The sequence below is a fragment of the Alosa alosa genome, chromosome 4 (assembly GCF_017589495.1).
Source record: "Alosa alosa isolate M-15738 ecotype Scorff River chromosome 4, AALO_Geno_1.1, whole genome shotgun sequence".
Lineage (NCBI taxonomy): Eukaryota > Metazoa > Chordata > Actinopteri > Clupeiformes > Clupeidae > Alosa > Alosa alosa.
Window position 1 is genome coordinate 27983664 of NC_063192.1, and position 26765 is coordinate 28010428.

The following is a 26765-nucleotide window of genomic DNA, read 5'->3' on the forward strand; positions in this document are numbered from 1 at the left end:
AAATGCAATATTGTCAGGGAATTTTGGGCTAGCAGTACCTACAGGCTTACTGTACCGAAAATTAACTGAACCATGACTTCAAAACCGATGTACACACACCAAACCGTTATTTTTGTGTACTGTTACACCCCTACATCATAATAAATCATACAGTATTTATTATAAAACATAAGTAAAAAGCTCATCCTTACGTTTGATCCACTGCGGATGGCCTCGTGAACCTCCAGTGTCCAAAACATCTGAGAGGTGCACAGCACCACCTGCCCGGGCCAATCCCGCACCCACTGGCTCCTCTTGGTCTCTGGGTAGGCCTGCAGTGACACAGAGAGAACTATGGGCCTAGTGAAGCAATGGAGAGGCCCAATTGTCTCTGCCTATCTGGAGATAATTAACCTACCATATACCAAATAACCTAACCTTGGGTAGCTTATACATCTATACACTCTACATACAGTTTATACATGTAGAGATCACACACATTTGCCTTCTCCACCTTGCTCTCTTTTGCAACAGACGTAACATATAAATAAATATAAATACAAAAAAAAAAAAAATACAAACAACATGCACACACACACACACACACACACACACACACACACACACACACACATACAGAGAGAAAGAGAGTGTGGTGAGAGAGAGAGAGAGAGAGAGAGAGAGAGTGCTAGTGGATAAATGAACCATCTTACCCGTCTGGAGCGGTTGACCACATCCCTGATGCTTCGGAGCATCATGTCCTCCACCTGCACCAGCCACTTCTCCACAGCGCCACGGGCCTCAGAGGTGGAGATGAGCTGGATGAACTCCACCCGCTCGCCCTCGCTGCTGTACATGGCCCGGATGTCCAGGTTGGGCAGGAAGTCCAGCTTGGCAATGCCCTCAAAGCACTTCTTCAGGTGTGGCTGCACCCGCAGAGGATCCTTGGTCTCGGAGAGAATCTCCAGCATCTCGTCGTTGGACAAAAAGAAAAACCTGTGGCAAAAGAAAAGGACATTTGTTGATACTGTATGCATGCTAATTCAGTCATGCCAATGACAAAGTCACAGCTAATCCCATTGGTCTACATACGTATGGACTAAACACTATGTAAGTGGTTTATATATAGGTGATTTTTGACTAACCGTGGAAAGAAGATCCGTTTCTTCTCCAAGTAGGCATTTAGTCCTTTCATTATTTTGTCAAGTAGTCCATTGGAATCTTGAAGTTTTTCAAGCAAACCAGGCAGTGACGTTGCGGCTAAAATCTTTTGGAAAATAAATGCAACATTAGGCTCAAGAAATAATTAAAATAGTATTCTTTGATATTGTCATATCATCAAGGTCTTTGAGAAACAGCACAAGGGCATTCAGGACCAGTATTTGTCCACTTAAAATGAATTAAATTGATACCATTTTTGGAACTCGTTTTTTTGGAAAAAATTATTAAAAACGTCCAGGAAAAGCAGACCGCTCACCTTTGGGTCCTTCACACAGTGCTTCATTACGTCCTTCCAGATCTTGTCGACGGTCTGGAAGAGCTTCCCCTCCTCAGGCATCTGCTGCATGATGTCCGCCGAACTAAAGATGGGCTCCAGGTAAAGCCACTGGGCCTGCACCTTCAGCCACTCATCTATGGTATCCTGGATACGGATCAGACGCTCCTCCCACCTCTAAGCATAATCAGGAAGAGGCTTGTTTGACTAATGATACTGATGGATATTTTCACTGTCCACATGCAGATATCAGTGACTAAGCAAAAAACACTCCATACAATTGATTAAGGGTGATCAATGAATATTTATCCAGTGCCTTTTTTTGTTGTTTGTTGGCTTTCATTTTTAAAGCAACTCTGCAGGTGCATATTATCTACCAACCTTGATCTCTGCCTCAAAGGGTTTGATGAAAGGGGAGCCCCTCATGGTCTGTGTTTTTACTATCTGATCGTCCAGCATGGTCTGGATCTCGTCCACAGCAGTGAGGATGGACACTCCAGACTCGCGGTAGGGGTGATGGTTGAATGACACCCCATCCCACACCTCCACCATGGTCTGCATGGCCTTCTCAAGGGAGAATTCCTGGACAGGTGATGATGCACAGGTCAGCACAGGTCAACTTCAAAGAGCATTATTACCTCCAGGGGCTCAACAGAGTATAAGTATAAGTATATATACTCTTTTGATCCCGTGAGGGAAATTTGGTCTCTGCATTTATCCCAATTCGTGAATTAGTGAAACACACTCAGCAGAGGTGAAGCACACACTAATCCCGGCAACAACAGCGGCGCTCGGGGAGCAGTGAGGGGTTAGGTGACTTGCTCAAGGGCACTTCAGCCGTGCCGACTGGTCGGGGTTCGAACCGGCAACCCTCTGGTTACAAGTCCGAAACGCTAACCAGTAGGCCACGGCTGCCTTAAAGACCATGGTAGCTTAGAAATCTAGACTCACCCTAGCGTCAGCAAATGTAATTTGCAGCCAGGGTAGTCTAGCAACTCTCCGCTGGCTATTGCGTGCAGAGGAAACTTGAAAGACAACTGTTTATCCCGCCCCTCGGATTGAGCAGTGCCAATGGTAAGTTCCCAGATCCTACATCTTAATGTGGGTCTGGCTCGTCAGGCTAAGACCATGGCATTATCAGTGCCAGTGGCAGACTGGTGGTCTCAATTGTTTTTAAATGGTTTCAAATATCACATTAATTTTTTAATTTAAAATTAATTTTGACAACAACAGTTAGTAAAGGTTAACAAAAATGGACGCGGATACTGATGGCTCTTGCTTATAGTGAAGTCAAATTCAGCTCTCTATTCATTCTCTTTAATTAATTTTCTTCTATTTTATAAAAGGAGAAGTTCATTTTACATGTAAAGTGTTGCCACGTATGCATACAGTAGGTGGACTTGCACAGACATCCACTCTAATCAGTGGAATCAAGTTTAGATGGGAGGATTCCTAATCTCGTTAATGTCTAATTAATTAACAGGCTTGAGGAGAGGAGAAGAGAAAATCCCTGTAGACAGCGGAGTCCTGAAACAACCCCCCTCCCCACACCACACCACCCCACGCTGGCTCTTACTTTGCTGGCGGCAGCACTGATGATCTCAAACTGCTCCAGGTAGGAGGCGAGGTTCAGGCGCAGGACTTTGCGCAGGGTGGTGCCCGAGTTTGGCGTGAGGTCGTAGACGACGATGGAGGACATCTGCTCCCAGTGGCGAATACGAATGCCCGGGTTGCACAATATGGACACCATCGGAATGTTTTCCTGTGGAAAGGAGTTTACAGCTCAGAGCGAAAGCAGGATGGTTGGCATTTTCAAAGAATGACTATGTATGATTGTGAGGCTGTCTAGTTGCACTCTGCACCCCCAAAACACTTCAGCACCATGGAGAGCCTCGTTGTGACGCTACACCTGAAAATGGATTCCTTCACAAGAAATTCAAATCCACGAGGGCATAACTCTCTCATCGACCACTTATCTGAGAACACAGCCTCATTCTGCACCCTGCACATTTAATCATGATTCTCCTAGTCTCTTTCCAGGAATGCTTACATACCCACCCATTGCTTCAGCATTGACAAATCCCTACTCCATATGAAATCCTGGTCTAATCTATTAAGTCCCTGCTTGCTGTCTATTGCATCCTGAACTATGATGTAGCCTTTGTTTGTGCAGAATGAAAAATCATCCTGTTCCGAGGACTTTCCTATGCCTCACATGAGTAACCACAGGCACGTTTAACCAAGTCGGTACCTTGAAGTCCTTGACTTGCTCTAGGACCCTGGAGCAGATGAAGACAGTGGCGTTCTCCTGCTTGTCTTCCTGCTCCCCAGGCTTTTTCTTCGGGGCCGTTTTCTCTTGCTCCTGCTCGGCCTTCTTCTGCTTCTGCTGGAAGAACTTCTGCATCTTGTAGACCTCACGGAAGAACTCGTCCACCTCAACCTCCATGCTCTCTCCATTCAGGTCCAAAAAGGCCCCATCCATCCATCTAAAGAATAGGTAAACTCAGTTACTGCAAAGTCTATCAACAAGTCTTCAGTTCTTGTGCAATAATATCTGGCAGATGGGTGCATTGAGCAGACTCATCAGTCTTTACAGGCAAGATCTTGCCCCTGGTGTTAAAATAGCTAATTGATTTTGCCTAATTATTAAATTAACTCTAGGTAGACTTAAGACCTTGTTCTTTGCCCACAATTCAAATTAGGGCAATTCAATCAGTTCATTGCAGTTTTCAGGAGTAGGTTAAATGCAGTCAGGACTGAAGAAAGTCCACGTACTTCCTCTCAGTCCGTTGCCATCTCAACACCAAACCAAAAAGCTTCTGGTAGGGCTCAATACTCTCTTTGATAACTTCAATAGCTGGGTAGGTTGTCTGGTCCCATTTGTAAAGCGTCTCCTCTTTATTGATGAAATCGACGGCCTCCTCGGCATCCTGCAGCCGCTTATGAACCGTTCTCACGTCACTGACATACTGCAAGAGACATCATAGTTAGCAAGCTGTGAAGAGGCAAGGACGAGAGCTCTAGTAGAGGTATTAAACAGGCCATGGATCCAGGGAATGCAGCAAGGGTGTGAAACAGTCATGGATCAGTTCAAGTTCAGTTTCAAAGAGGGTCACCTAATTAAATAATCTCTAAAGCATTTAAATTACTGTAGAGGAAGATTGGTGTGATGGAATGTGCCATACAGTATTTGTACAATGTCCTGTTTAGTAAACCTGAAAGTGAGTTTGCCCAAACACAGATGCACTTCTTTTAGGGTGCAATATGCACTGTACTGGCTTGGCAGCGTATCATTGCAGCAGTAGAAAGCACTCTATCCTGCGCTAGGTCAGGAGCGGACCCACCTGCTGCATCATGTCCAGCTCGGAGCACTCCTCGAACTCCTTCATCCTGCGTCTGAGTTTCTCCAGCTCCATGGTCAGCCGCTCCCTCCTCTGCAGCAGCTCCTGCTCGCCCTTATGCTTGGCCTTCTCCATCAGCTGCACCATCCAGCACGCACACAATGAACATTAACACACAGTGGTCAACAACAACAACAAGATGCAGCTCCTGTAGCTGTAGCTCGGCAAAAAAGCAAATGGTGTAGCACACTATTAGCAATACTAATATTATGTTATCATTAATGTCAATATTTTAATTCCCAAATAGCAGACAGGTTTATGAAAATGTATTCTGTCTTAATGAACGATATCAGTGCCTTTGAATTGAAATGTCTGGTAAATTAATAAATGCAAATGCAATGATAATATATTGTAAACACACAACACAATATAAGCTACATCAACATGTACTGTAAATGTGAATGCTCATAGCACATGTAAATGCTCACAGTATGTCTCAAAATTGTATGAAAGCAAGACATGGCATATGGTACCTCATTGTTAAGCTCAAATATTGGCAATATATTCTGAGGCCAGACAAGCACTACTGAGTTCAGATGAAGGTCCTCTGCATCAAACAAGTGCACATCCAGCAAGTAATTCAATCTGTGCTGCGTCTCCTGCCATAGAAAACAATATAGCATGATATATTGTCGTAAATATACAGTTAAGCAATTAGACCTCATAAAAGTATGGTGCATGTCTGAGAAACATATGCAGGATATTACGCACCATAATTTTGGCATTGAGCTCCTCTATGCCCTTTGATTTCACGTGTCCTATGTAAGCCAGCATCTCCGTTATGTCCTCTGTTGTCTCAGGCACTTTAAGTGCTGTCTCCTGGATGATCTCAAACTCCTTACATATCCTTGGATGAACATTAGAAGTAAATAAAAACTCAATGAGGAACTGGATGTTAAGGGGAAATCAAAACCACTAAGTCTTCACTACCTTCCTATTAAGAATATACAGTGAGTGTGTATGTAACTGTGAAAGGGCTCAAGTTGTTGCATGCACATCACAAGCTGTTGTGTCTCAGCTGCAGACTACAGTATATGACTGTGAGCCTGTGACCAGCAAGCCAAGGTTAAAGTGAATGCAAGTGAGTTCCTGTGAGGCTGATTAAGAGGCCAGTACAGAGAGGGATGACAAACTGGTCTTACTCCAGACAGTGTACACGGTGAGTTCTGATGAGGCACTCCAAGAGAACCTGTCTAAAAGAATTAGCCTTTTTGGCCAGGCCTTGCTTCAGTTCCTCACAGTCCAGGCGGACCATGGCAAAATGAGCCACAGCAGGCAAGCTGATGATCTCACTCGACAGCTTCCGAAAAGCTTCCACTTGCTGAGAGATACATCAGATCAAAAGGGAAAAAAACATATCTTTATGAATTTAAGAAGGAAAGGAACCAACACGAAAGCACACACAAGCTATTCAGTTAATGTAATATATTTTAACATTTAGTCTTACTTCAGCGTACTCATCAAAGCTATGCTCTTCCTCCATAAACTGTTCTATTTGAGCTTGAGCTGTTCCATTGACTAACCAGTCATAGTTGTCAACTGTAGTGAAACACAAGTGAATAGAATTGCTGTTATCATCATTTACTACATGCAAGTCATATGAAATATAGCAGCAAGAAACTGGTATAACGGTTAAAGCTGTGTTTTAACATTGCAGGCACAAATATAAACACTAGGGGTAATCTTCCAAGTAACTCTTCTAGAATTAACAAGGTGTCACTTTAAAGTGGTTTACTGTGCTTTGTGAAACAAAGTTGTTTTCATTGTTTTACCAAAAAAATAAGTCCTCTCAGAGGTGCACACTTGCTTCATATGAATCTTGCTCAGTGTTCTCACTAAGACGCACCGTAATACTGAAAATGCAGGTCCGGCTCTTCCACGTGCTGGCGCACAGCGTCTCGGACCGTCTTCTGAGCCCAGAGTAACACATGATCTGCCAGTTTAGCATCCAGTACTGACGGATTACCTTCTGCCAGCCAAGACTGAACCGTTTGAACTTTCTGTGAAACACAAACACATAAACACATGCACACAAACACATGCAGAAAGAGAGAGAGAGAGAGAGAGAGTGAGGGAGAGTGAGATGAGAAAAATATTAGAAAAGAAGCATTCTAAATGGATGGCCTCCGTATTCAACTGTTGTTTAGGCTCCTGTTTAGTGCACCTGCATGGTGTTGGAGATCTTATTCAGGATTTCCATGACCGCTTCCTCCAGGTCCTGGAAGGTGGGGTAGAACTCCATCTTCTCATCATCAAAGGTCAAGTCCATCCTGAAGAGGGGTAACTTATAGGCTCTGCTGGGGCTGAATAGGCTGGCAAACTCCTCCACACTGCGCTCAATAAGGCCTCTCAGCTAAGGAGTGGGTTGGGATGGGGGGCAGTATGTTGCATTTAACATTTAAGTTAGTTTAGGGCAATTCCACGCAAAACTGTCACGTCTATAACGGCAACTAAATACCATGGCATTGTGTTGGCGTTATGGATGTGACAGTTTTGCGTGGAATTGCCCTAACATTATAGCTATCACAACCTCCATAATAAGATGAATGCTACCTGGACCTACAGATCTACACATAGTTTAAAAAAAATGCTGAAAAACAAACCCACTATCTAACAATGATACAATCTGACGATTTATGTTCATAAGAGTGCATGATACAATAAGTAGTGTAATTTTCCATTAGATTATAAACAATTAGGCCTCTTTCACGCAGACAACACCAATAGGATGCCGATCCCTAAATTTCAGCATTAAATTCACATTCAGTTATTTAAATTCACCTGGTTTGAGATGAGGGTAGAGGCACAGTTGTAGAAAGAGTCGAGCTTGTCTGCCTTTATTCCTTTTATCATGTCTTTGCTGGTGAGGACATGAATGACTTTGGGGAACCAATTGTTCATGAGCCTTTCCTCCATCTTGTCACACTCCAGAGCCACTTTGTTCTTCAGGCTCACACAGTCAACGGGACCCTTGGACCTTCAAGCACAAGTCCATTTCAGTAATCCACACAAGAACACAAGTTGCCAAGAGCAATTGAATTAAATTTCCATTATTATTTAATAACGGCAATTTGTATCCATACACCGAGGAAAATGCCAGCTGTACTTTCACACCTGCAGTCAGATAGATCGACCAGCAGTAGATTAGAGAAGGTTGCATAACATATATCCAGAGTGATTCTCATGACTGGGTGGAGAATATGCAAATTTTCCTTCATCTCCTTTCGATTCTTGATGAAGCTGTCCTTCCAAGGCCTGGAAAAATCATAAGTTCTGCAAACAAACCAACACGGATACATCAATAGAGGGACTGTTTCTATATAAAACTCTGTGACATTACATGAGATGAAGTTTCTACAGACTGTTCTATTGCTGATTACCATATACTGTATTTTCTCATTCACTTATCACTTACTTTCCTGCTGGGACTTGGTCTAGTCGTTCAACCTCTGCTGCCTTTGCATCTGGCTTCTGAAGGATAGTGTTCACTGATGGAAGAGAACACATTAGATGAATCCCTGAAAACACTGGTAACTCTAACACATCAGAATCCCTATGGCTACAGTCTTCAGAGAGGGCACTTCAGAATATGTCACAAGTACACCCATCAGCACAGAAATGTGTTTCTCTGTGTCAAGGCTTGAAATGATTGCTGAGACTGTAGAGGGAACTCCAAATCATGCTCACCTGTGTGTTTGACCATGCCAGCCATGAAGTTCTCGCTGACCTCCTTGCAGAGCTCCTCCAGAAGCTCTTGGCGACCGGGCCCCTGGCGAAGCTGCGGGGGCACCCGGGTCAGCATGGCATCCAGCCACTGCTGCTGGATGGGCACGATAGGGTTGGCCTCCACGCATGTTTTCAGAAATGTGTAGTTCTTTACAATGAAGAGAGAACCAAATTAAGGAGTCTGTTTTAATTGTGCACTTTTAGGCTATATTTGTTGGTATTATCTCTAATTTACTTTAGGTACCCTATAGTCAAGCAAAAATGAAACTTACTCTCCTGTTTTTGATGCCCTGCTGTTAAAGAAAGAAGACAACAGTAAATACACAAATACCTGTGTGTCACACTTTCAGAGTAGTGTAGAAAAAAAAAGTCTGAGAGAATGTTTAGGGTCATTCTACCGAGGTGGGGAGCTGGGGCTCCACAGGCTGAGGGGCACTGGGTGGAGCATATTTAGAATGTTGGTAGGCTTGCATTGCACTGTCAATCCTGTAGAAAACATTTAATGGACAAATTAGATATAGCCTACTATTTTCCTTCACTATTTTGTGCAGTCATTAGACAGCTAACCGACCTGTATTTAAATTTATCACGTATTCACTTTTTTTTTTCTAACTTTTCAACTTTTAGGGAAGGAAAAGACAAAAAATTCCTACATTAATTTCTGCAACTCTTGTTGCTGATCTTTACTCCTCCTGTGCCGCAGAAGCTTTCTCTGTGTTGCCAACCTCTCAGGGGGAACCTCACACGCTCGGACCCCATTCTTCCCTGGTCCGGTCTGGATAGGTGGCAGGACGTTGTATTGCTTCAGACCATCCTCTAGTGTTGATTTGAGCCCCCCTGTGGAGGTAGGCATCCTTAAAGAAAAACACAAGTAGATTATGTCAACCAAACCATAACGCGAATGCATGCAATTGTGCTCTACCTAGTTACATGACTGTCAAGTGTCAGTAGCCAGTTTAAAATGTCTTGCCAACTAAGCTAACTAGCCATCTTGCTAATTACCAAAAAGTGTTAGCTAACGCTCATCTCGATTTATACTCCGTAATCTCCTACCTTGTGAGTTATATAACCGGACAAAGTTTTGTGTGTTCAGTCAAATCTAAAATATATTTTTAATGTAGTTAAGCAATGGGCATAGCTGTTCGTTTTCGTCTCATCGTACTCATCTTTGTTGTGGCGCAAGGGAGTAAACATGTGTTGCCATAGAAATAGTAAACTGAGACCTCTGAACTGAGAGCGCGGATATGAGATAACGCTGGGTCAGAGACGTGGCTTGTTGTGTTTGATTAGGTACTCGATAATAATAATTTCTTAATAACTCGATAACTATAAATTTGCAAATGTGCACATTTTCTACAACAAGGATGTATTCCACATTCACCCCTGATGTCAGCTAAGTGCTTAACTTTAAGGTGCATATAATTGGCAGGAAAAGTCAACACATGGCCCCTAGGCCTATCACAACAACTAGTGATTTCAGAATGGCCATGGAGAAGTCCTCGTATGAATTGATGTTTATCAGAATACCATATTTATCCACTAGGCGGCGAGATTTCATTTCTTCACAGGCTATGTTGCTCTTGAAAGTCAGTGCATCGATAGATGCCACAAGATGCAGAAAAGCCATTGCAGCGCTGTCTCCAGCTGCCCCATTTTATTTGTGGTGCACAAAAATTCAAGCATATTATGACTACCCACGTCTTTGTCTTGAGTGGACGTTGAGCCTAATAGGAAACGTGTTTTGATCACGAATACGATAAGTAGCCTAGCGTCCATGTCTTGTACGAAAACAACCTAGTGGTCTTTGTTTATTTCTGATGTTAGTGTGAAGAATCACGACCTATATTATGGCTTCTGGAACAACAGATGGAGCTTATACTGTTATACTGGCACTCACAGAGTGCTATTTACAAGCGCGTAGGTGTAACTGTTGCCATTAATTGATAGGCTACTACTGCCCACTGTTTTGGATGTAATGATATGCATTCAGCAGACTAGCTAAGCACCTCTGACAGTTCCATGAAAGTCAAAAAAGCAGGCCAGAAATAAACGTTGAAATGATTCAACATCATCTGACTCACAGAAGAGAAGGGAGTCTGCTGTGAGATGCTTGCAAATGTGTTTATCCCCTCCTTTTTTTTCATTTTTATTTATTTATCTGTTTTTCAAGTCTATGCTCAAGGGGTTTCTTTTTATATCACACGGATAACTCCTCATATGAATGAATTTCAATTATCATGGCCATGAAATTTAGGTCATGTCATAACATTTCTTCAGCCAGACTCTTTTATGCCTCACTCAGAATTAATCTGACTGTAGCCGTGATTAAAATCAAATTAATGTGAATTTGTGTTACAAATAAACAGTGTGTAATGAAGGTTAAATAGCAAGAAGTTTGGGATTTGCCAAAGGCTATGTTTTCGTGAGAGACACAATGAGGCAGAGAGAGAGAGAGAGAGAGAGAGAGAGAGAGAGAGAGAGAGGGGGGAGAGAGGGAGGGGTGGGGCACAGCGAGGCAGTAAGAATGAAGGCTGCGTGGAGTGTGACGCACGATTATCCTCACCCTGTGTGTGCGTATTGGCTGCCACGGCTGCCCGTCACTCCGCTCAGGTTTAGGGATATGCTATCAGAGCAGATTATGAAGCAGACCTCATCTCGGGCAGTCTCCTCTGATTGTCTCAATGGCTAAACACAGTGTTTTTCTTATTTTTGCACTGCTACCTTTTGTTTTTATGCAACTGTCCTTGCCCTTTGATCAAGTGCCTGCAATCCTGGACAAAAGGTAAGGTGCTGCTATTTCCGTCTCAGCTCACGGATGCCCAGCAGTGATGCTGTGCAGTTCCAGGCTCTCTAGCTGGATATCTCTCACAGTGGGCTGGAGTCATCAGGAAACAAGCCTGTGAGAAAGGGTAAACAAAAAATAGGGTTTAAAAAGAAGCGTAAGAGAGTCCTTTAAGATTCATACATATATTCATAGGAAACGAGTGAACACCAGAAATAGAATATATGGATGGCTCTGTGTGCGTTCGTACTGTAACTGCAACACATTGTGATATGGCTATGACAAAGAGACAGGAGAGACACTCTCCATTCAGTGCTGTGGCTGTTGGATTCAGTTTATATATGACACTCCACAATGTGTTGCAATAGCATCACTCAGCTGGCCTGCTACTAGGAACCTGAAAATATACTGTCCGCTAAACATCAGGGCTCTTGAAAAATATATATATTTATGTTGTTACTGGTTTATTCATGGATACTAGTCCTCTCATGTGTAAGATTTAGTTGTCATTGTAATTGTCAAATTCATGTTATTTGCTATTTTGTATCATGTGGTACTCCATCATCAATAGTAATGTATATTGCTTTGTGTTCCTATGGCATATCACTTGAACCATATGTGTCTAATGGAATGGCTTTTCTTGTGTTACTTTTGTATTAGGAATACTAAATGCAATCATTTAACTCACTGTTTAATCTTTAAGTTAAAATTTTCCCCTGGGATAGTGGATGGGGATAAAGTTGTCATTTCAACTTGGAGAATGTTATCAGTTTAACCGACAATTTATGACAGCTTCCTATTTTTGAAACAGAGTGTGTTCATCTTTGTCTGAAACAGTGTCTGCACTATCTCTTTTTTCATTGTGCAATGTTTTTTTGGAAGCTTGATCCGCCTATTAATTACATGTTGAGAGAGGTCTGGATTTCACATGTGAACACAGTCTAAGAGTTTTCAACAACTATTATGACAGATGATTAGTTAACTCAGAGGTATGGTTTGAATTTTCCGAAAAGGATTACACATTTTCATCCATATGAAAGCAGATGGTGAGCTCAGACAGGCAGGTTGCACTGAAAAATCCTGTTCAAATCCTATTCAAAACAGATCAATTTCTGTCTTTGTTATTGTGTCTATGCTAAGACCTCAGTTAATCATATTCAATGAAAGAACAATTATTTGCATCAAGAAAGATATTTAAACGTCAATAAACTCTTACACCCGATACTTGCATGACACATTTCCCATGCTTGTGTTGATTATAAGGATTGCCATTTAGAATGTAGTCATAGCTTGATTTGAGAGGGGCCAACACTGTCTCCAGTTGTTCACAATGTTTTCTAAAGTACTTTGAGGTCAACACATCAAGACGTGATGACTGCAATCTTAATCCCATCTGATTATCTAACCTATTGTTAGGTGTCATGGCAGCACATTCCTACAGACATATGGCCCAAATATGCTTTAGAGTACAAAGACAAGAAAATAAAATAAAGAAGAAACTATAGATATGCAGGCAAGCAAAGGAAACAAAATGAGAAGACAAATGAGATAGAAAGAGAGAACATGGCACATTATCACAGTGGAGATGGAGACATAGTGTGTGAGTATAGTTTTTTTTTTCTACTACATATATGCTATGTTCAGCACTTACCTCGCTCTGTCCAGGCATAACCAATGACAGCAGCAGAGTCCTCAGCTGCTACCCTCAGTAAGCTGGCAGAGGAACAAAGGAGAGAGTTATTTCACACAGGCCTGCAATCGGTGCCTTCCTGAGGACCATGGTAGCTGTGGTTGAACAGGTTGTCAATGCAATGGAAGCAGTATAGTTTAGTAGTTTAGGACTCATTTCAGAATGGTGTGTCACTGCAGTAAGGAATTTTTGCTGATAGTCCATATAAAGCTATTGGATGTTGCATACTATTCAGGACTAGTTGATCAAATGTACCTGTTATCTGAAGGCAATAAAATGTTCCTGTTATTTATCCTATATCCCTTATGGACCCTATCAGTTGTTTGCAATACGGACTAAGCCTCATGTTTTGAAGGGCTATTTTTTTAGATGGTACATTATTTAGGGAAATCCACATGATGTATTCTGAGTTTCTTTCCTCAGAAAGGACTGGTAAAAAGCGCTCAACAATGTTGAAAGACACTTTGGGACGGTTGCTGTGTTGTACCAGTAGACAAAAGTAGTAGCTTGATAATGAACGGAGTGTCGCTTCCCCAATCTTAATATTGGCCATGGCTCTGCTGACCTTGGTTCCAGATAGTTTAGCCTTATTCTAACAGTGGCCAAAGCTGGAGGCACAGCAGGCTGCAAAGTGTGCAAAAGCCCCTCCAGATCTAAACCAGGCGAAAGTCAGACTCTTAATCAGGTATTAGAATAACCCCTGCCAAGCTCATTATGATTAGATGTTTAAATGGTTTGTCTTGGGATAATCTTAGAAGTTGATGTATTATGGGAACAGTCAGGGCAGTGTGTGAGGGTAGACTGTCTGCTAGACACGCACGCATATACACAGAAACATGCGCACGCATATACACACACACATGCGCACACACACACACACACACATACACACAGCGAAAGAAACATTAACTCATGTAAACAAGGTAAAAATGGGTGTTACTCATTGAAAATAACTAGTTACAAAGATTGTTAATTTAGTGTGCTTATTTCTTTTCAGAATGTGCAAGTTGCTTTTTTTTTAATTTCCATTGAGAGTACATTGTATGTTGTATGTCACAATGTAGACTGTTTTCTGTTTTATACAGTTCAGAGGTCCCCCAGTATCAAGCTATCAGAATCAGAACAGGTCAGTAACAAGTTCCTCAGAGTCCTTTCTGGAAAATGCTGTTTAGATTCATATTTTTTAAGAATATATTAGGTTCAGGTCGCCTCTAAACAGATTGTAAACAGGCTCTTTTTATCCTGCTTGTTGCCATGAGTTTAATTAAAGTGACATGATTTGTTCTAAATTTGTCTAAAGCCTAGATGAATCATTGTGCTCTTGTGAATACAAACTATCCCTCAAGACTATTCCTGTTGTCACAATCTCACACCTTCCTCGCCTCCCCTTACCTCACTAAGTAATGAGATCACCGATCAGGCAGGCTGGCAAGGACACAGGTCTTGCTCGATATGTATATGAAAACATGCCATGAAAATGACAGCCACAGTTATTTTTCATCCTACATCACATTTTATGAGCCTGATGACCAGAAGTGTGTAGATTCTCAGACCATCAGAAGCAGACCAGGGTGTTTAGTATAGGCAGCCAGAGCCAGAGCGTCACTAAAAATAATACTGTGACTCCATGTGCTGAGTGGCATCACAGAGCTCATCTTCCTGCCCTAAAATCTTCTCCCATCGCTGTTGTGCAGATGGAGTGGACGTAGAGAATCCAAGTGCCTCGCACGAGGGCAGTTATTTGCCTGCAGCTGAGAATCCGCTCAGAAGAATACTGCAGGTAAAGCATTTTCCCTGATAGCCAATGTGACCTTGCACACAAGAATAGTTCCCAAAGCCATGAAATATGTACATCCAGCCTCTGTTGTTGTTGTAACACGGCATCCGATTAGAACAGCATATATGAATTTGTTTCTGACCAGATGATGTCAACAGGGATTTTCTTCTCTTTATGTAGCATTCATTCAGATAAGCCCTTACATTAGATGTCCCCATGACATTTTTGTTCAGTGTTTTTTTTCTCCTTCTACCCTCTTTTCTGACAGCCTTATGGGTGGCACCTGCATGCCCAACCCAGAACTAAGCGGAAGCTACTGCAGTCGACCAGTTCTGGGCCATACTCTCCACTGACCGTAGCCTACAATGGCAAGATATGCATTCTGTTCAAAGCCAAACGTCTGGCCATTCGCTACAGGAATCACACTTTCCTGGATCTGACTGAGAGAGTGTTTGGGCCCAATGCTTCAGTAGAGACAAAAGGCTCAGTCTGCTCCAAGGAAAAAGCAACGTATGTGATGGCTGGTTTTTATGTGTGCTTTTGGATTAACTCTGTTTACTGTTTTAGCCATTCAGACTGTAAGTCTTAGTTTCAAAACACTATGCTTCATTTGACAATGGTAACCTCGCGTTTGTTCTATAAGCTATGTGGGCTTCAATGGACCATTGTTCTAAATCCTGTGATAATAGGCTTTGGATGTATCTCAATATACTGTATGATAATAGCACAGATTGATGGTGACTTCACTGGCCTGTTTTACACTGCTTTTTATTCATATGCATTTGTGTTTTAGGGAATTGCATTTTAGCAATGTTTAACCCCTGATATTTTGATGATTGATTGGATTTTTTTGACAACAGATTGTCCCTGCACCTTGGAGATGTGGAGGACATAAGAGGACTTGTCATCAAGTAAGTACTCAGCACTCTGTGTCAAAAAACATGTCATCACCAGCTTATCACTGATGCAGTCATTCAGCTGTAATGCCTGTCATGATGACTCTCTCTCTCTGTTTCTCTCTCTGTTTCTTCCTCATCAACAGACTTCATATGTCCAACACATTTTATGAGTCGGCTGGCCAGAACTGGTTCACTCTGGACAGTGTTCACATCCACTACAACTGGTCGCACGAGGCTGTTTTCAACGCCACCGAGGTTTACGCCCCTGCTACCTATTCTTACCACTGCCAGCACGTCAGCAGCTTACAGAAATATGACACCTTACTGGTGCCCAGCTCCTACACTGACAGCTCGGCAAACTGGCACATCACATTCACAGACTTCCAGGTGGGTGACAGGGAGCAAGCTAGGCATTCATACCAAGCCTAGAGTTAGATGATGATGCATGTCATTTCTTTGTATATATAATGTTTTAACATACAGTGTTCTCTTATAACATTCAACATAGATAAGTTCAGGAAATTGAACATATGCATTTGCATGTAAATTGTTTTGATTTTATAATTACATTATTTACATTTTCTTTTGACATACCATATGTTTAATATATTGTGTTTTAGGGCTTACATCAGATGGATTAATCCAGTTAATGATTTCAAATCACTACTACATTCTCTGGGCTTTTTCTCTGTTAGCACCTTGTATTGCAACACTTCCCAAAAGGCACTATATAAATAAAGTTTTATTTTATTTTATTAAATTGTCTCGAAGTTTGAAGGTTTCTCAATAATGAAATGACACAATTTTGTCATTTCATAATACTGCATAGCCTGTACTGTAGATGATCTGTAAAGAATGGTGAATTTAATACATTTAATAAATTATTAAAGTGTGTGAACTGAAAACACTGTAGAGAGTGCTGAACATTTCATGTATGTATGTATATATTTATCTAATAGTAAAAAAAAACTATATATATATATATATATATATATATTTTTATATATATATATATATATATATAATATATATATATATATATATAAGTTTTTTTACTATTAGATAAATAAAATAAAAAATCTTATAAGATATTGAGATCATTAAGAACCTCTTGATCTCTTTACCCTTACAGATCCAGGCCTTCAATGTTCAGTCCAACAAGTTTGCCTCAGCCAGTGATTGCGCCACCTTTTTCACCCCTGCCATTCTGATGGGCCTTATCACCTCCCTGATCCTGCTCCTGGTTCTGGCTTACGCGCTGCACATGGTGGTGCATTTAAAGCACATTGACCGTTACGAAGAGCACAAAGCTACAGTCTACTTTCCTCGCAGCCCCGAGTCGGAACACCCAGACAAAAACAGTCTCTGAAGGACAGCTCCCTCACCCTTCCAGAATTGCACTTTACAGAATGCCCAGAGTGTTGCGGTGGGTGTGCAGTGGCAGAGCACAGGACTAGATGGTCCCGGAGGGCAGCAGTGTCTTTTAAAATCCCTGTTCCCATCAGCCCCTGCCCCCATCACCCTGATTCAACCAATCATGCCATCATGCTGTCTGTTCTGTTAGGTGTTTAATCTCACCCTAATCACCAGGACTCTGCTGCCCTCCTGGGTCACAGACAAAACATATGCCATGCCAGGAGGGGGCAAGCGTGTGTGCAACACAGGCCTATCAGCGGACTAGCACTCTGACATTTTACAAGCACGACAATTTCTGGAAACGTGGATTTTACAATAAGAAAAGGGAGACAGAGAAGAAGAAAAAACACTGTCAATGACAGTAACTGTGACCTGGCAAGATGGATGCCAAACAATGGACATGGACTGCCAGTCAACAAAGATAACTGTGATTAGAATGGATGGTGATTGCCTAGACAGGGCGAGTTCTTTTGTATCTCAAAAAGTCACAATATCATTCATAAGTCAAGTCCATGGGCCATGGGTCTTGCTGATCTGCCAATTTAAAAAAAAAAAATACTGTGTTTCGACTGCCAAAGTGGAGTTTGTCAGCAATGACAAACAGCTGAAAGTACATGAAAGTACAACACTGTAAAAACATATGTGTACAGTATTTGCCTAGTGTGATGAGGTCTTTTTATATAATCCACATCCATACATAGGTTACATGGAAATAATCCTGACATATCCTCCAAAAAATACCGTGCACATAGAAAAATCTAGCTTGAGATCCATGCATAACTCTAAATATACAATCCAGAAATATGTATTGAACCATTTTTGCAATGGGTAATTGTGAAAATGCCAACTATACTGTATGACATTTGTTTTGTAATCAGTACTATCACATTGTGTCGGTCTAGTAGTTTTCTGTTTTTTTAACTTGGACTATGGATGATTTTTTTTTTTCTTTATGTCACACAAAAGAAATTATTATGTCTTGTAGTACTATCTAGTAAAGGAGCATTTACAATGAAATCAATTTACCTGTAAAGAGCTCATCTGAGGAATGTTGTTCAGTAATACACAGAGGACAATACCTTTATTATCATACTCAGAAACACCTTATAGCTGCAGTGATGACATCAGCAACATCTTATTACACTATACCACAGCATGGCAATAACTAGAAATAAAAGTTGTAACATGGCAGTTTCGATACTCATGGTAGAGATATGTGCAATGTGTACATTTGGTCATGATGGAATCATTCAAACCTAAAGCACTTGTGGAAGTTTCCTGAGGACCAATTGATGTAGTTTGAACAATAAATTATGATCACATAACTTGTCCTATTGTGGGTTTCTTTTCTATTTTGGGGTCTTGGATGGATTTATACACATTTATAACACATAACCTATTTGTAGGGGTCCAACAGGGATCTAACTGTGAGTGTATCCAGATCCCCGCTGTACATAACAAATGCATGTGTGCAACATGGCACCAAGGCAAGTGCTCTCGACCACAAAAGCTTGCTCAGTTTAGCCACCTGATGCCATTCTCTTGCTGCACCCAAAGCTCTCTGATTATGGTCTCCTTAAAGCGACCTCCTGGCACTGTTTTTTTCCCACTGCCCTCTCTGCCATCTGCTCTCTCCTCACACCTGCCAGCAGGCAGACAGACTACCGCCCTCATGCTGTGACAGTTTACCTGTCGGACCTCACCCAACACCCTCCAATATACCTCTTCTTCTCAGGGCAGCTACCCCAGTTTATTTATTTATCTTTTTAAATTTAGTTTTTGAAATATATTGATAAAATAGGCTATATTGAATACCGTCATTATATTGCATTGGGGGAAAAATAAGTGTGTGTGTGTGTGTGTGTTCTCCATGGACTGCATTAAAACAAAGCAAGACTCAAGATTGGGAGTCCCCCCCCTTGGGAGTCTCCCCCCCCCTTTGAATGGAACATGTACTGTCGGCGGTAGCCACATGGGGGCTCCCCAGACATTAGCAGCTAGAACTAATCAGATAAAATCGTTCGCCTCATGTCAAACCTCTGGTAGCCACCATAAGGGACCAATATTTTTCAGGTGAGAAAACAAATTCAACTAACGTCAATAACTTGTCAGATAAACGCATTTATAGTAATACATCCATATGCACTTTAACAGGTATAGAAAGTATGGTATGCTGAGCATTTATTTGCATTTTCAAAAACGGCTATGCTGCATTTCTAGAAATGCTAGCGGTCAGCTAGCTGTCCATTTAGCTAAACTGGTAAGGTTGGGCTTAGACTGATTGGTAATAATGAATTAACGTAACGTTACACAGGTGGGGTTTGCTATGCTAATATACTAATGTGAGGCAGCTAGCCAGCTAACTTGTTAACTAAATGTCGCCGAGTTGACCATTTATTCGTGTTAAGACATTGGTAGGCGATGATGGTATTCGGTGATGGTGTCAGGCACATTTGATAGCTAGAAACTAGTCAGCTAGCTAGGTAATGCTACCTTTTGAGATTTCGTAAATTAGGTTGCAAACTGCACATGGCAAACGAGGCCGTTTTCACGAAAACAAAGATAATCCAGAAACTAACAGTATCTAGAGTTACTGGTAGATAAATTGGTGACAACCATTTTTAAGAGTTAGCTTACCTACAAATTGTTGCCTAATTTCAGGCGTATTTTTAGCCACACCACTCCAGTCTTAATATAAATGCACCTCCCAAATCTCATCAAGCAGACATCAGTCCCCGTAGATCTTTAACCAGAAATTAATTTAACTGACCTGGTTCACGCATTATTTATGGAACTGATCAAAGATGTCCGGAATCCTTCATTGCAGTCTTGTTTCGCAACCAAATTGAGCCTAGTTGCCAACATGTTGGGTGTTGGAGGCTTAATGTTCATATGCAATGATGTTGGCAATTGATAAGTGACGTAGTGTGAATTTTTTTTTTTATTATTATTATTTATTTATTTTCGTGCCAAATCACTGACTTGTATTGTGAATTATACTCACAATCATAACCAAACAGATTGGGAAAACCTATCTTTGAGATGTGATATAACTGAACATTGCAAATTAAAATGTTTTCCTTAATTCCCTTTAGTATTAACCAAATATTTCACTTGTTATTTTACCCTGCCTGTCTAATTCTCTGAATACTTTTGCCCATTGACAACATTCCAAGACCGATGCTCATGTTATGTCATTACTTCATGAATTATTGCATAACCGTACTGTGACTTTTATACCGTGTCTCTCTCGTATAGGGAATTGGCATGTCACAGCGCTTATTCCCAAATGTAGAATGAAGAGTCAGTGTTCTACTTTCACTCACACACACACACACATACATACATACATACATACATACATATACAAGCGCCTGCTATTGTTGTGTTCCCTGTGCGGTTTACATCAGCATCATCAGCCCTGACCTCTAAACAAAAGCTGTGACTGTTGAGGCATGCAGCTGCAGCCTCTGTCCTCTGCCGAGTATGGATGCCTAACCATGTGTACACCAGGACTCACACTGGGTAGTGTGAACAGAGGAGGGGAGATGAGGGGCAACAGACAGACAGAGAGAGGAGGAAGGATGGTTTTGAAGCTAATTAACAGAATACAAAACTCAATGTGTGCCAAATTGAATAAGCTTAACCATCAACCTTTTAGAAATGCTCTCTCAAGCCAGATGGTCTTTTCCAACCCCCCTCTCCTCCTTCGCTTGTATGCCATTGTCGTCGCTCAGGGCAGTGGGAGCTATATTTGTACCACCCCTGTAAATGGTATCTCCCATTTCTCATCAGAAAATCAACTACAAGGAAAAGAATTGAGTAGCACGCTCTTTCAGACCCAGTAAGGATTGTATCTGTGAGTAGGGACTACAGGTAAGATGTTTTGTATATTTAGTCGTATCTTACTTTTTTCTGTTTTTCTTTTTAACACCACTCCAGTGGAGATTAATAACACTCATGGATTATAAATGTGCCTTATTCAGTTTTTTAATGTGGTACTTATCTCAGTGAACATACGGTGATGTGCTTAACTGCTATTTCATTCAAACAGTATTAAGTGCAGCATAATGACAACTGATTCTCTTGAATTAGTTTTCAATGTCATGTCTAATGGTGGCTGTGTATGAGCTGATGGGTATTTCAGAGGTCATGCCCATTAACATCAGTGTTACTGGTTCAGGTTTACAGCCACAGGCAATGTTATTCGCATGTCAGGTTTATTTACTTTTGCTTCTCTTGGTTGGTTTGCAGAGGGACCAATGGATGACAAAAGACTGTCTGAGCCTCTGAATAAAGTCTCTCTCATTAAAGGTAACACTTGTGTGTTTGTTGCAACATTTAATTGCATGCAAAATAAGTCTGGCAATGCCTGAGTTGTTATACGGGTAACATTTGGGCTCACTGAACTGGAGAGTCACAGGCAGCAAAGGCATTGTTGGGTGAAGAAGTGTGAGTTACAGTGCCTATATAAGGTAAAAAAGGTTGTGTTTGTGTGTAGTTCTGTGAATGGTTTAGAGAGTAGTCTGCTGAATTTCTTTAGGATTAAACATGTGTTCTCATAAACGAATGAATGTATGAGTGATGTTGTTCATACCACCAAATACCAGAACTTTATATTTTCATTCATTGCATGAATGCACAATCACAACAAATGTGTTGTTTCTGCACCATGAACAAACACACGCACACGCACGCACGCACATACACACACCTCTGTTTGATTTAAATCTGAGAAGGCGTCACACTGAATACAGAGATGCTGTGTGGGTGTGACTTGAAGCTGGAGGCAGTTGAGATGAGCAGCGCTAACAAAATGAATAGAACACTTTGTCCTCTGAGAACAGTAGTAGCCTCTCTCCCCCTTTGTTTTATGTAAGCATCATCATTGATGCTTGACTGAGGTCTGCCTATGAACCGGAAGCACTTGTGTGTGGATCATGCATGTTATTTATTCATATTTTGGTCACAAGACGTTGCCAGTGAAGATGTGTGTCAGAGATCATGTATGCTCCGTAGCTATCTTTGTTACCATATATAACATCATCTGACGTAGGCCTCACTCTTCCTTTCTCTCCCTCTCTTTCTCTCCTCCCTCTCTTTTTTTCTCTTCCCCTATCTGTTTCTCTGCACTTCTTTTGCTCTCTTTCCATCTCTCACACACACGCAAAAGCTAAATTAGGACATAACGTTCCTGCCGGTCCTCTTGCGGAAGTGGGGTCAGAAGCCTGAACTAGAGCACGTAGGTAGCTCTGGGGCTTTTTATATCAACTAGGATTTTATGAATCTTGGAAGCATTTTGTCTTTAATTGGCATTTGTGAAGGCTAGGCCAGCCCAGCACATCTGGCTTTTGCCTGTAATCACTTAGACCTCATGTACACATTTTTGTGAAATCTAAAATCCTATGAGTCAGGGAGGGTGATTGATTAAAAGAGGGGAAAAAATCAGTTTCTCCTCCAAGAAGTGTACTTTCACCATTTATGGCACCCTGTCCACAGTAAGTCGATCTGAAGTCATGCATATTTTAGCACTCAGCACAGTGGCCTGTTTTTCATGTCGGCCTATTTAGAGGAACCGTCTGTAGATTTTCTGGAGCTGCCAAAGATATACAGCTTTTACCTCCATATTAATTTTCAACCTTATCTGGTTTAGTTGAAGCCGTGAGGAGGATTGTATTCTAAAGGATAGTGATGTGTGTTTCTGAGGACGGTGATGTGTGTTTCTGAGGATGGTGATGCGTGTTTTCTTGGTTCTGTTTTTACTTGGTGCATTGAGCACTATGCACAGCTACGTAGTGGTCACATGATTACATTATATAATATACGTCTCCAGTGGACACAGTACTAGTGATCCGTGTGCCTTTGTCTCATTGTTAAGAGAGGATCCTACTTTTTAGTAGATATGCTGTTTTTATCATATCTTTTGGGATGAAATGTTCATTTCTTGCAGTATACTGACTTTTTTTTTTTTATCTCTGGGGAAATTTAGCTTTCTCTCCCTTCTTCCTTCCCTCTCTAAATGTATCCTGACTCACGTTTTCACCGAAGGATAGAAAAATGAGCATAATCAATATTAATAAGTTCCTCAGCTGAAATTATGGACTTAAAGGTCTGGTTCCTCAGCACTTTTAACTTTTCTTTTTAATGAAACGTGATTCACTGTTAATGTTGTTTTAAAACGTGTCTCTTTGCAGATGAGCTGCATCAGACCAACGTGGAGTCCACAGACACAGAGAAGGTCATTAAGCATCTGACCAAAGAGCTGCAGGACGTCCAGGCAAAGGCCAACGTGGACAAACAGAAATGTTTGGATTTACAAGGTCTGGGGCTATAGAATACTTGTGTTTTTCCCCATCCCACACCTTGCTAGGATGCATACTGAACATTTTAGAAATAGATCAGTTAGCATCTCATAAGGACAGCAGTATGACATGATTAAAGTGCAGTGTATGTCTTACCTGCTATACTAGTAAATCACTCATAATGGCAGATGGTTTGAATAGACAACAATGCACCCTTGACCTGATAAATGTGATCCAAAATTCCAGAGCCAATCAGGCAGAGCTGTAGTGTCTGAAATCATACTGTTTTGTCTGAATGTGTCACACACAGGTCTGTTAGAGGAGGAGAAGAAGGCTGGCAGACAGCAGGTCGAGCAGTCGGCCAAGCAGGTTAAGGCCCTGCAGTGTAAGTGTATTTTATTTCTGAAGTGTGTCCATTCAATTACAGACACAGGCTCTGTTGCCTGTGTACGTGCTGTGATGGCGTCCACTTACTATGCTGTACGTCCTTTTCCTGCGTGTGGTTGTGGTTGTGTGCAGCCCAGCTGCAGATTGTGCAAGAGGACATGGAGACACTGCGTGAGCAGCGGGACAGCGCCATCTTCAGTATGCGCCAAGAAGTGCACACGGCCCAAGAGGAGGCGCAGAGCCTGCGTAAGACCCTAGAGGCGTCCGGCGCACAGCGTGAGCGTGAGATTGCCACGCTCAGGGGCAACCTGGAGACCGTCTCCACGGAGCTTGAGAAGTGGAGAAAGGCTGCGGCCAAGTACGAGCGCGAGATCGACAGCCTTCAGGCCAGCCACCAGCAGCAGAACCAGCAGAAAGACAAGGCAGTGAAACAGCAAGGTGCACACACTACCCTCAGACTTTACTACATAACCCAGGAAGTACAGGGCTGTGAATGGTACTGCTACAGCAGCTCTGTGCAGGTTCTTTACTCTACTTCAGGGCAGACTGGTGTTATGCTCATGGTTATTGGCAGGTGCTTTACAAACATTATCATCAAAAATAGCAGTCCAAAGAAGTCATATAGCCTGCATAAGAAATGCTAATAATAGTCATAGACTGAATAATTTTAACAGAATAATAACAACAGACATAAACACATACAAACCGTGACTCTGCAAGGAAAACTAATTAGATACAAGGTAAACACTTGTATGGAAATCCAAACAGTTAAGCTATGCCAGTTTAAATCATATGAATCCTCTGACACAATAAGCAAAGTGCAAAGACAATAAGCAAGGTGGTTCAGCGAGTAGGCCTATTGTGTAGGGCTAATATACTGTTGAAGTAGGTCTACTCTTTTTTTTTTAAAAAAAAAAAAAGATCAGTGGTTTGTGTTTTTTTTTTATTATTATTTATTTATTTTTTTTTTTAATTGGCTAAGTGGTCCTTGGTCTGAAAAAGTTTGAGAAACACTGATTCCACCAACGAGGAATCAGACAAAAAGAGTCTTGACTGTGACCTCTTAGTATCAATGGAAGGTCAGCACTCATCAGAGGACCGCAGTGGGCGAGAGGGGCCATAAAGCTGGATCATAGAATTTAGATCCAGCTTTTAGATTTGTCCGATCCAGTAAGTGTCCCATAGGCCAAAGTGAAATATTTTAATTTAATTTCGGCTGCTATAGGAAGCCAATGAAGGAGTAACTAACAGAGGAGCTACACAGGTCTTCTTTGATTTATTAGACTAGACATGCCAGGGCTCTACAGTGCGCCCATTTCACTCGCATATGCGAGTAAAAATGATGGCGTGCGAGTGCAAAAAAATATTTAGGCTCACTGGTGCGAATGGCTTCTAACCATGTCAATGTTTGTCTACAAAATACAACGCAACATCGAGAAACATTACTGGTGCAAACCATAGAATCATGTTGCGAATGCAGCATAAAAACTACACCTCCCATCAACGTTAGCAGTTTTGCGTTGTGACTCGCTAGTAGTCGCTTCTATCAAATCGCACAGAAAAAGCAGAAAGTTAGACTAGCCAGCCAAGATGCAAAGATTGAAGAAATTAGTTCTTCTATCCACCGAATTCATCGGATATAGGAGGAACAGGATGAGATTCTGAGAATGCAGTGAGAGAAGGAAAGGTAACTGATCGTGCCTTTTAGCCCAGTTGACGTATTGGCTGCAATATGCAAAATATAGCTGTAGCGAACAGGCACAAAAGTAGCCTCCCGTAATACTCCCATTTTATTCAAAGGTAGAACACTACTGACAACTCCAGGCTTCCACGCATTCTTGTTTGTTTACACTGAAGCTGAAGTGCAAAACGAAAGTAGGCCTAATGTTTGCCTAACTGCCCCCATCAATGCAGATATTTCAAATAAAAAATATATCCTTGATTAGACTATGTTGGGTTTTGTGGAAGAGCAAATGGACTGATTTAGTAGTACTATTCAGTATGCAGTCAGATAGGTCACCATAGGCATATTTGGATTAGCTAAATTAACAAAATGTAGGAAAATAGAACAGACTGAAAATAAAGTAGGCACTGATCTTTAAAATCCTGTTTCCTGTAGCCTAAATGTCGTCAGTCATTCTTAATCTTTGCAATTGGTGCACTGGCATGTTTAACTGTTAGCTGCAGTGTAATGTTAGATTATGTGTAAGTTGAGTACAGAACTGACTGTGCACCCAAATTTGTGTCTGTGCTCGTAAATTTTTTAACTTGGGCGCACAAGTGCTCCTGGAATTTTTTTTTTTTAGTGTAGAGCCCTGCATGCTGCTGCATTTTAAATAATCTGCAATGGACTCACTTCACAAGAACAAGAAGGTAGGCCAGCTAACAATGCATTGCAATAGTCCAGGTTGGGAAGAATTGTGGCCTGCACAGAAAGCTGTGCGGCATGTTGTTTTAACCGTTAAAAAGGGAAAGAAACCAAATTGCAAGGAGTCCCCTTACATATTTTCAGAGATTATGGAGTTGTGAATAACATTACTAAAGCACAATAGCTCCATTTATTTCCTTAAACGTGTAAGTCATAGGTATGACGTAGGTTTGGATAACTTAGATGGTAAAATGAATGTATTCAGATGCAGCTTCAAATCAGTGATGAACAGTCTCTGGTAAACCAAATCGACTTGGCTGCCTAGTAAAGCAGTCACTCGTGTTAAAACTGCACAGTCATCCGAGGCGTACTTCAGATACGCAGGCATGGAAAACTGACCAGGTTCAAGGCACATTGGCCACAAATAGGCCACATTGATGAGATGGTATTGATTCTTCCCCACTGGCACAGAAAGTCACTGTTGTTTATTCTTTCCATACCAACAGTGATTACTTCCTGATAGCGCTGGGGGGGATCTCACGA

General features: G+C 41.5%; 3 protein-coding genes across 4 annotated transcripts in view; 2 read left to right on the forward strand and 1 right to left on the reverse strand.

Moving 5' to 3' along the window:
* dnah12 (dynein, axonemal, heavy chain 12) overlaps positions 1-9745 on the reverse strand; it is a 45248-nt gene extending 35503 nt beyond the window's left edge. The window contains 23 exon segments of the mRNA XM_048241044.1: positions 192-311; positions 693-975; positions 1125-1246; positions 1457-1651; positions 1856-2056; positions 3051-3236; positions 3726-3960; positions 4250-4443; positions 4819-4953; positions 5349-5474; positions 5587-5722; positions 6018-6196; positions 6323-6414; positions 6722-6875; positions 7040-7228; positions 7657-7852; positions 7990-8148; positions 8291-8363; positions 8563-8749; positions 8874-8894; positions 9000-9087; positions 9255-9455; positions 9655-9745. Coding sequence (XP_048097001.1) covers positions 192-311; positions 693-975; positions 1125-1246; positions 1457-1651; positions 1856-2056; positions 3051-3236; positions 3726-3960; positions 4250-4443; positions 4819-4953; positions 5349-5474; positions 5587-5722; positions 6018-6196; positions 6323-6414; positions 6722-6875; positions 7040-7228; positions 7657-7852; positions 7990-8148; positions 8291-8363; positions 8563-8749; positions 8874-8894; positions 9000-9087; positions 9255-9454 — 3471 coding nt within the window. The 5' untranslated portion in view covers position 9455; positions 9655-9745.
* Positions 9746-11168: 1423 nt separating this feature from the next.
* On the forward strand, positions 11169-17259 carry atp6ap1lb (ATPase H+ transporting accessory protein 1 like b). Its single transcript, XM_048241655.1, has 7 exons — positions 11169-11383; positions 14159-14199; positions 14768-14853; positions 15119-15360; positions 15711-15761; positions 15893-16136; positions 16882-17259. Exons 1-7 carry the CDS (start codon positions 11283-11285, stop codon positions 17116-17118), a joined length of 1002 nt encoding a protein of 333 aa, XP_048097612.1. The 5' UTR covers positions 11169-11282; the 3' UTR covers positions 17119-17259.
* Positions 17260-19156: 1897 nt separating this feature from the next.
* slmapb (sarcolemma associated protein b) overlaps positions 19157-26765 on the forward strand; it is a 12883-nt gene continuing 5274 nt past the window's right edge. For both annotated transcript variants that reach the window (XM_048241653.1, XM_048241654.1), the window contains exons 1-6: positions 19157-19238; positions 20961-21041; positions 21420-21479; positions 23360-23485; positions 23778-23852; positions 23987-24292. In XM_048241653.1, coding sequence (XP_048097610.1) covers positions 21428-21479; positions 23360-23485; positions 23778-23852; positions 23987-24292 — 559 coding nt within the window. In that variant the 5' untranslated portion in view covers positions 19157-19238; positions 20961-21041; positions 21420-21427. The remainder of the gene's footprint in view (positions 19239-20960; positions 21042-21419; positions 21480-23359; positions 23486-23777; positions 23853-23986; positions 24293-26765) is intronic.